This window comes from Mus caroli, chromosome 18, assembly GCF_900094665.2.
Source record: "Mus caroli chromosome 18, CAROLI_EIJ_v1.1, whole genome shotgun sequence".
NCBI lineage: Eukaryota > Metazoa > Chordata > Mammalia > Rodentia > Muridae > Mus > Mus caroli.
In genome coordinates this window covers 71,117,570-71,127,879 of record NC_034587.1, presented here as the reverse complement: position 1 = coordinate 71,127,879, position 10,310 = coordinate 71,117,570, and the positions used below count along the sequence as shown (strand labels likewise).

At 50.2% G+C, this 10,310-nt stretch overlaps 1 protein-coding gene across 4 annotated transcripts in view; it reads right to left on the bottom strand.

Moving 5' to 3' along the window:
• Myo5b (myosin VB) overlaps window positions 1-10,310 on the bottom strand; it is a 314,400-nt gene that overhangs the window by 54,050 nt on the left and 250,040 nt on the right. For all 4 annotated transcript variants that reach the window (XM_029472030.1, XM_021150181.2, XM_029472031.1 and 1 more), the window contains exons 20-22: window positions 9,592-9,748; window positions 8,655-8,894; window positions 2,344-2,577 (exon numbers count right to left, since the gene is read on the bottom strand). In XM_029472030.1, the coding sequence (XP_029327890.1) occupies window positions 2,344-2,577; window positions 8,655-8,894; window positions 9,592-9,748 (631 nt within the window). The remainder of the gene's footprint in view (window positions 1-2,343; window positions 2,578-8,654; window positions 8,895-9,591; window positions 9,749-10,310) is intronic.

Here is a 10,310-nt window from a genome sequence, read left to right as displayed (position 1 = left end):
ACACTGGAATCAGCCATCAGCAGAGGTAGCCACACACTGGAATCAGCCATCAGCAGAGGTAGCTACACACTGGAACCAGCCATCAGCAGAGGTAGCCGTATGGCTGATAAGGTGATGCAGCACACAACCTAATGAACCAGTGTGAGCACTTAGAACCTTGGGCCCACGAGACACCTGGGCCATGCCCAGGCCGCCTCAGGGCCTAGCCTTTGGCTGCGGGTCACTTTTCCTTTCCTGCTGCAACCTTGCACTGAGCTAGGCTCTGTGTAACCTTCAGAGCATCTTATGAATTAGGAGCTACTGCCTCTATGCCAAGGGCAGCTTGGGGAGCCACCTCCTTTCCAAATAGCAAGGTCACACAAAACAGCACAGCTGCATGATGGAACACAAGGAACAAAGAGTCCCAGTGAGCTGCTCTGTGGAGAGGCTGAAGTAATGTCTTCCTTAGTATAAAATGGTAGGGGTGTGTGTGTGTGGGGGGGGGGCAGCTGCATGCCCTGCAGGCACAGAGATGGATTCCCATGGTAGCCCACAGCACTGTCATGTGGCCTACCAGGTAAAATCATCAGAGGTGGCAGCCCCAAGTGTTCCAGCATGCCAGTTCCAATACAGCATTTGCAGTTTCTGCTGACAGAAACATCAAACCCATTAATTAAACATCTACCAGCAGCCGGCTCTGTCCCTGGGCTTTGCTGGCCTCATCAATCTCACTGAATGCAAAGAAAGACCCTGGAGCTGACCAGAAGGAGACCAACTGTCTTCTTATTCAGCACGTGCTCAGGCTGGAGACTGCCTCTGCTGAGCATTAAACCCTGGCTAGGCAGATCCTAGAATAGAAACCAAGAGCAGCTGTCCCTTGACCATTCTTCAACTCCTGCAGAAAAAGGTTCCACAGACCCTACAGAAAGGACAATGTCTGTTTCTCATTTCCTAAAAAGAGTGATCCTCCCACCACATTGATCATGTCATGCCTGTCGTTTGTTCACATAGGTGGCATGTATTTGTTTGGAGTTAGAGATGAGGGTCTTAACCGGGTACAGTGGTGCACTTTTTTTTTTTTTATCCTAACATGTAGGAGGCAGAGGTAGATCTCTGTGAGTTCTAGGCCGGCCAGGGTCACAGAGTGAAACCTCATCTCCAGAGATGGCTGGGGGAGCAGGTATCTGCTCCTGTCAAGCTCCTGTTTGGTTCAGTCCCAAGGCCAACAGGCTTTTGGCAGCAGCTGTTTTTTAAAGAGATCAGGATGGACTTTGCTTCTCTGTTTTGTTTTACCAAGGAAGTTTTCTTACAGCAAACCTTTACCTACCTTTGGATGGAAAAACCCAGCTATTTTAGGTGCCCTGAGGCCCTGACTCAAAAGTTTTGTGGGTAGCAGGGATGGCAAATGAGTCCAGAAGCAATCCTAGAGGTGACCAAGGCCATGTGTGCATGTGTATTTATGTGTACACACACACACACCCCTACATATGGGCACCATGGCTGGTAGGGGTTCTTGCACTCACCTGACAATATAGGTAGGGTTAGGGCCAGTATTTCTGTGTCTGCCCCTGGGGTGCCAGCATTGTCTGTCCCAATTTCAGAGCTTTTCTTCCAGCACCAACCAACACTGACTCTCCTTCCTCAGGTTCTCAATCCATGTAACTCTCTACTCTATATGTTGGACAGATACTAGAGTGTGAGCAATGCACTGTCTTCTTTCTAGTTGGGTCACGGTAGAGATAGGGAGGACAGAGGCGTTCTCAACCCATAGACAGCCCTCCAATGGCACTGTGGGACTTCTCCTTGTTGGAAGAGCTGCCTTGGGAGTTCAGAAGAGCTTCTTTGTAGCTGAAAGTCAGGAGCAGTAGAAGCAACAATAGGAAGTCCCGTTTCATGGACCTTCCATAAGTAAGCCTTAAGAACAAGAGTGGGAAAGTTGTCTCCAGCCAGCAGAGTAGACCTCCCCAACAAAAGGGTTTCCTGGTGGGCAGGATGGCTACTGGCTGCTGAGGCCCTGGAACATGTAGCACCTGTCACCTCTCTCACCAAGGACTAGCTCTGTGCAGTTTCCCTGAGAACATACTCAAGGTTTTAAGAAAGATGAGCAAAGCCAGACACCATTTACTCTCCCCAGGGATGTGACAAGGCTTAGCTAACGATACCAGCTCAATCAACACTGGCTCAGGGATCAGACATTTGCTATGAGACCCAAATGCACAGCATTCATGAAATGAGGGGTGGCTTGTCTGTGAACACATGCCCTGGAAATCTTGGAAATTTGTTCAGCATGAAGAATCGTCTCCTACAGGTGTTCTGCCCACCAGCCCTTCACCAGAAAGTCCTGGTCCTCCAGTGCATGCATACCTTTCTCAGCTCGCCATTCTCCTTGTTGTGAGCATCCTCCAGGACCCTGCGCTCCGACTGAGCCTTCTGAAGTTCAGTGCGCAGGCTCTGTACCTCCTCCTGCAGCTGAAGGCTGGTATCAGCCTCCTGGTTCTGCTGGTAATGTGCCAGCTCCTTCTTCAGCTTCTCCACCTCCACGGCATGACTGGAGGTGACTGCAGACAACTGCTCTGACAGAGTCTTGAACTCTTTGTTCTGTAGAGAACATCAGCAGATGGGGTGGGAGGGAGGATAATAAAAAACAAAAAGAGAGGGTTATCAAGCCAGGAAGAATCATGAAGGCCACCAGAAAAAAAAAAAAAAAGACTTGTAGGGCAGAATTAAAGCTCAGAATAATTTCATGCCAGTACAGGCAGTCTTGGGGCACCCCCTGACCCTTTAAACTCCTGTGCGGACCTAGAAGCAGAGGGAGACACAAACAGCAGTGTTGACAGAAACAGTTCAAGGAAAACATGTGAGCACTCACACAGACTAGGTTGCTGGTGCAAGAATAATGGAGCCAGCTTCTTGGATCTGCAGTTTTGGCCTCTTCGGACTCCCCATCCCTTCGCATTAAGAGCTCCTAGCTTTGGACTTACAGGCACAAAGAGCTGTAACCTAATCCCTTCCTCTGAGACAAAGGACCCCTTCAGTATCCCTTCTTTCAAGGAGGCCTTCCAAGGGGCCCCAGGGTCTCTCTTGCCACCTGTCAACATGGCTCACCCAACTTTCACTGGAGAGATTGACATCTGACAACACCCAGCTACAGACTGTGCACCCAATCAGCCGTCAGCTGATGTGTACAGCAGGCCCTGAGATCCTACTTCTGGAATGAAGCTCACATAAAGGACGGGCAGAAGTCAGGGCTGGGAGGATGGAGAGGCTGGGAGGCAGGGGGAATTGGAGCAGGGGATGGAGAACGCTCAGAATCAGCAGGCAAGCGGAACTCATTGATCACCCTCCATTGCTGGACTCCACAGCAACTCCAAGCAGAACAGAGCTATCAGCTAAAATGCCAATAAACCAGGGCATCAGAAATCAATGACTAATTCACAGAAAAATTAAACCTCACATAAGCTCTCAAAAAAAAAAAAAAAAAAAAAGCTGTTGCCACCTATAAAGCAGCACATGGCTCACACAGCACATGGCTTGAGCATGCAATCCTTGTGTGCAAGATTTCCCAAACTCTCTGCAAGCTCCAGGCACAGCCTGCTTCTCCACTCATCTGGGCTTGCTGTTAGCCTCATCTGGAAAGTCTAAAAGAAATTCAGTTAAGCGGCATCTACTTAGAAAGAGCAACACCACAAAACCAAAAACAACAACAACAACAACAAAAAAACCAAAAAACAAAACAAAAAAAAAGCCGGGCAGTGGTGGCGCACGCCTTTAATCCCAGCCCTTGGGAGGCAGAGGCAGGCGGATTTCTGAGTTCGAGGCCAGCCTGGTCTACAAAGTGAGTTCCAGGACATCCAGGGAACACAGAGAAACCCTGTCTCAAAAAAACCCAAAACCCCCCCCCAAAAACAAAAAACAAACAAACAAACAAACAAACAAAAAACAAAAGAAAGAGCAACACCTGTGTGAACTGTTCACCAGGGTCCAGGTCTACCCTGGAGGCACAGGGCCCCTGCACAGGTGGAAGGCAGGTTTGGCTAGCTACTCTCTGTCCTCATGTCTGCTCTGGGATTCGAGTGAGCTCAGATGGGCTGTCAAGTCTCACTGGCAGGGCCTGGACCAGGTCGATGAGGGTAGAGAGGTGGCTGAGGAGGTGCCTGGATGGGATTGGTTGGAATATGAAAAGAGGGACGTGCTGTGGTGGAGGCAGGTACATGTGGAATGCAGATGTTTCTGGAAAGCCCAGCTTTCCTGATCCTGATGCTACCAGAAACCTGACTCAAACACTGGGGAAGGAGGTGTCTGCTGCTGCCAGGCCTGGGCCTGAGGTGGCCTCATCCTTGGCCCTCTGTGTCTTTCATCCAGTCACTCACTTTTCTGTGGCCCACTTCCCATATAAACTGCAGATAAGAGAAAAATCCCCGTCTGAGAAGGCCATTATTGAGACGTAGGGAACGACATGCTTATCTGGCACGTGCCACACAGCCAGTAACTCAGTAACTGTTAGAGAGCCTCACTGGCCTGTGGTCTCTATGGAGTCCCTTAGGCTGCTCACAAAAGCCTCTGCTGCTGCCAATCCCACCCCCACTCATCACCCCACCCCCATCCCCTTGTCATTCAAACAACCCCTGCATCTGGAGTCCCATCGCTGTCTGTTTTGAATCTTAAACCTGGGACCCCACAACCAGACGTATTGTGGTTTTTCAGTCAGAGGGAAAATCATTGCAAGAATCTTTATGGTGAAGTCAACACAGCCTGCTGCAGACGAGAATGGTAAAATATGGACTAATTAATGTAGTATTTACTTAGTGGCTATGACTGTCTATTAACTACCCCTAATCAAACCGATTTAAAGGCCACTGACTGAACTATTGATTTGGGTTATATTTTTTTTCTAATAAAAAAGGATCCAGAGACTGCCCCACCTGGGATGCATCCCATATGCAGCCAACAAACCCAGCCACTATTGTGGATGCCAAGAAGTGCTTGCTGACAGGAGCTCTGTATAGCTGTCTCCTCAGAGGTTCTGCCAGAGCCTTACCGATACAGATGCGGATGCTTGCGGCCAACCATCAGACTCCTCCAAGGGAACCCCAATGGAGGAGTTATGGGAAGGACTGAAGACCTGAAGGGGTTTGCAACCCCATAGGAAGAACAATATCAACCAACCAGACTCCCCAGAGCTCCCAAGGACTAATCACCAACCAAAGAGTACATATGGAGGGACCCATGGCTCCAGCTGCATATGTAGCACAGGATGGCCTTATCTGGCATCAAAGAGAGGGGAGGCCCTTGATCCTGTGAAGGCTTGATGCCCCATGGTAGAGGAATGCTAGGGCAGTGAGGTGGGAGTGGGTAGGTACATAGAGGAGCACTATTATAGAAGCAGGGGACGGGGGAAGGGGTGGGATAGGGGGTTTGCTTGGTGCAGAGTCTGCTCTCTGCAGTGGGGGGTCTTCAGCCTTAAGACATGAACTTGGGGTGCACATCTTCCCTGGTTTTGCCTTTTACTTTCCTTCCCATGGTAGTGGGAATAATCTCACCAGACTCCTATGACTGAGACACTGCCTCCCATGTCATGCTATTCTGAGAAGTGACTTGGGATATTTATCTCTGGTTTCTCAGGCCATGTACATCTTCCTTTGTGGCTTAACGACTGAAGAGAGCAGTTGCCTAGATTGATCTAGGAATTGCAGGGGAAAAGACACCCAACTTATTTCCCAATAGCTGATCTGCCTATCAAGGGATCTCCAGTGCCCATGGTCATGTGTGTCATGTCTCTGCCATCATGTGTGCACATGTGTGCACACAGTGTTATGTGCCCATGCTTCTGCCACCACAGGTGCCACACAAGGCTCACCAGCCCCGACAATATGAGACTTTTTATGAGAATGACCTCAAACTGACGGGAGCGCCTCTGTTTGGACTGAAGAGCATTTCTCACATGTCCCAAGAGCTTCTCACTGGGAATGATCTGGAAACCCAGCCAGAGGTGGCAAAGCCTCCCTGAAAGCAGCTTCAATCTCAGCCAGGCTTTTTCCTGGCTGTGTATCCTTTGGTTGGTTACTTATCCCCTCTGTGCCCTTAAGTGCACTCATGTTTAAAATGGAGATGATAGCAATACTTATCCCATAGGCGTGGTGAAGATCAGTGGGTTAAGGCATGGGTACAGTGCCTGGCATGAAAACCTCATGGGAATCAGTGTGAGAAAGATCTCACATGTCCCCTGATTACCTGCTGTATACAGGGAGCCTTGCCCAGGGTGACAGCATCTGCCACTGCTCACAAATGTTTGCCGAGCAGAAAGCTTAAGGCGAGAGAGCTTTATTTAAAAATAGGCCTTTCAAATCTGCTTCTCTCCGACGTTCAAGCACGTGGGGTGGGAAATACTGTGTTATTTTTATCCTCCGGAGTTGACCTCACACACCAGCAAGGCCAATACTGAGCACTATCTGAAACCAGGGCCCAGGGTGGCCTGGGTACACAGATGCTCCTCCCTAGTGGGGACAGTGGCTTTAGTCGCCTTGTCCTCTGGCCACACTGTGTCTAGAAAAGTGACTCAGTGGTCACTGGCACTGACAGTCCTGACAGAAACAGGGGACACCGTGGTGCTTTGTGTTTTCACAGACCTCTCTCTGGTCACTGCCTCCTTGACTTGCTGGGTCACCACAGGCTGACCAGGGTAGGAAGTGAGCATCCTCAGCTCACACTGGGAGGGCTGTCTTTTTATACTGAGCATTTGTACCGGCTGGTTTTGTGTATAAGCTTGACACAAGAATCACCAGAGAGGAAGGAGCCTCAGTTGAGGAAATGCCTACATGAGATCCAGCTGTAGGGCATTTTCTCAATTAGTGATCAGCGGGGAAGAAGACCAATGGGTGGTACTATCATGGTGGTGCTGTCCCTGGGCTGGTTGGTCCTGGGTTCTATACGAGAACAGGCTGATCAAGCCATGGGGAGCAAGCCAGTAAGCAGCACCCCTCCATGGCCTCTACATCAGCCCCTGCATCCAACTTCCTGCCCTGTTTGAATTTCTGGTCTGGCTTCCTTTGATGATGAACTGTGATGTCGAAGTCTAAGCCAAATAAACCCTTCCCTTCCTGACTTACTTTTGGTCATTGCGTTTCATCACAGCAATAGTAACCCTAACTAAGACAGCATCCAAGCCAACACTCTGAGTAACTCCCAGAGAACACACACCCAGGGCACTGGCTCTTCCACGAGCCTGGTCTCTGCCCAGAACAGGAAAGCAAAGTGCCCCATTGTCAGCTATCTCCACACAGGGGCTCATGTGTAGGACAGCTAGCTTAGCCCAAAACTGGTTCATTGTACTGGAAATGTGACTCAGTTGGCAGGATGCTTGCCCTGTGACATGAAGCAGGGTTGAGCCCTAGCAGGGGATAAAACTGATCCTGGTAGTCCACCACTGTGCTTCCAGCATTCGGGAGGTAGAGTCAGAGGTTCAAAGTCATTTTTGGCCATAAATGGAGTTTGAGGCTAGCCTGGACTACATGAAAGTCTATCTTTAAAAATAATACCAATAAAAACAAAAGCAAAACAAAATGACTCACCTATTTTTCCTGCCCTCAGGTTATGAGAAATTCCAAAAATGCCTACTATAGCATGAGTACATTAAGATCAAGTGTCCCCCACTGCCACTGCTGCTCTCCCACTTCCATGGCTGGTCCCCCACTGTCATGGCTGATCCTCCACTGCCATGGCCAGTCCCCCACTGCCACAGCTGGCCCCCTATTGCTATGGCCAGTCCCCCATTGCTATGGCTGGTCCCCCACTGCCAGGTTTTTCTATTCCTCACATCCACACCATGTGCGCCTTCATCCTTTCTCTCCTGAGTCTACACGACCTCAAAGAAGCCAGTATCCTATGCTTGCCTCAGATCCTCTCACAGAACTCCATCCACAGTGGGCATCGACACACTGCTCATCTAGCTGGTTGACGTGCGAAGGTAGCCAGTGCAGACAGAGTTAAAAAACGTAATCAATGCAATACCAATGTCATATCAGACAGGATGCCAACATTTACCTCATGGGGACCGTCATAAACAAAGAGGGAAACACGGTGTGAAGCCTCTGGAGAGGCAGGGCCTCAGGACTCTGGATGAATCTATCAATTTCTTATTGCTCCATTAAAAAGTACCTTGAAGCTGGTGGCTCAGAACAATGTAAGCAACTATTCTGCAGCTCTGGAAGGAACTTCTAAAGGTGGCCAGCAGGACTGTGGTTGTTTAGAGACTCCAGGGAGAACCTCCCACTGTTATCTGTAGCTCCCAAAGGTGGCCTGGATACTGGAGCCTGTGGCTCTACATCCTGCTCCCAGATCCCGTCTGCAGCTTTCTCTCGTGAGCACGCTATGATCCCATGGGGTCCACCTGGACAGCCTAAGGCCACCCTCCCATCCAGACACCCCTAACATATGCACTCTTGCAAAGCTCCTTGTGTGTGAGAGAGCACATTTGTAGATCCTGAAGATTGGGGCATGCTGCCTTTGTTGGGGAGTGACACTATTCAGTGACTACGTTCAGTAACTATTCCTACTGACTGTGCAATGCCCGAGGTCTCTGGTACCTGCAGCTCCCTGAGAAAGCTTGGGGGTCTGTCTCAAGCATGTCCCAGTATCCCCAAGCCTCGACACCCATGTAGGAGATGCCTACCACTGACCTGGTCATCAATCTTCCGCTGTAGCTGGACGACTTTGTTCTCCATGCCCACGTTGAGGCGTTTCAGATGCTCTGCCGAGCGGGCCTCGATCTTGAGGGCCTTCAGCTCCTGCCTGGCCTTGAGCCTCCGGAAGGCACACTGGATGACAATGGCTGCATCCCGCTGCCGCAGAAAACGTCTCCGTGCCATCCAGCCCCGGGCATACTTCTGGATGATGGTGGCTTTGTGCTCCATGAGGACCTGGTGAGGATGAGCACACATAGCCTGTGGGTTTGCTCTGCAGGATGGGGACAGGTACAGCTTCTGTAACTACGGGGGTTTGAAAGCTGGCCTGGCCTTGGGTTTAGGAGACCACGCATATGTGGCCTGTAACATCCAAGGATTTGATGGAAAGTTTTAGCTAGGTTCTGTAGACCATGTGTACACAGGAGAGTAGCTGACAAACTCTTGTTTCTACCTTTATTTATTAGATAGATGTGGTTTGAATAGGAATGGCCCCCGTAGACTTGTGTGTGTGAATGCTTGCTTGGCGTGGCACTATTAGGGGGTGTGGCCTTGTTAGAGTAAGTGTGACCTTGTTAGAGGAAGTATGTCATGGTGGGGGCAGGTTTTGAGGTCTCTTATATGCTCATAGCACACAGTCCCCTTGTGCTGCCTGCAGATCAGGATATAGAACTCTCAGCTTCTCCAGCACCATGACTACCTACAGACCACCATGCTTCCCACCATGATGACAATGGACTAAACCTCTGTTCGCTTTTAAGAGTTGCCTTGGTTATGGTGTCTCCTCACAGCAATGAAACACTAAGACAGAAGGAACCATAGTCTAAGAAACTTAAAGTGCCGGGAAGCCTAATAGTTACCTCACTAGAAAGAGGCAGTGGCCCTGGGGCAAGGGACTGGAAGGTGAAGTGAGATGCCCATGGCAGCTACTCACCTGACGGTAGTTCCTGCGCACAAACATGGCCCGTGTGAAGGACTGGATGATGACGGCAGCCCTGCAGACCCTGCAGTAGGCTCGGCGGGCCTTCAGCATGCGGTACTGCTTCTGGAACACGATGGCGGCCCGGGTTCTCCTCAAGTGCTCGGCCAGCCTGGAGTAGTGGGGAAGGAGCACAGGTGGCCTCAGGGGAAGGAAGCTCATCTGTTGAGCAAGTCACAGAGTGAGCCCTTCCCTCTGTGGCCCTAGTTGGACCCCCTGTACCCCCCAACCCACTGGACTGACTCATGTCACCTTTCCCAAATGCACCAATGCCTTGAATGCTTGATATCTGGGTTCAAAAACAGCAAAGTCAGTTTTTCCCCTTGTGTTCTCACAGGTCTTTCCACCAGTGTCAGCCTCAGACTGGATCTGGCCCTCATACCCAGCTACTCCTTGTATCAGGCACCCTCTGATGGTACCCGGAGCATCTCCCGTTCTTTTGTTAAAATTTTATGTGTATTGGTGTTTTGCCTGCATGTATGTTCATGTGAGGGTGTCAGAAGCCTCAGAAGTGGAGTTATAGACAGGTGTGAGCTGCCATGTGGGTGTTGGGAATAGAATTCAGGTCCTCTGAAAGAAAAGCCAGTGGTCTTAACTGTTGAGCCATCTCTGCAGCCTAGTCAGTATCTTCCATTCTTAAGGGATCACATTGCTGGCCTGTCCCCCCCCCCCAC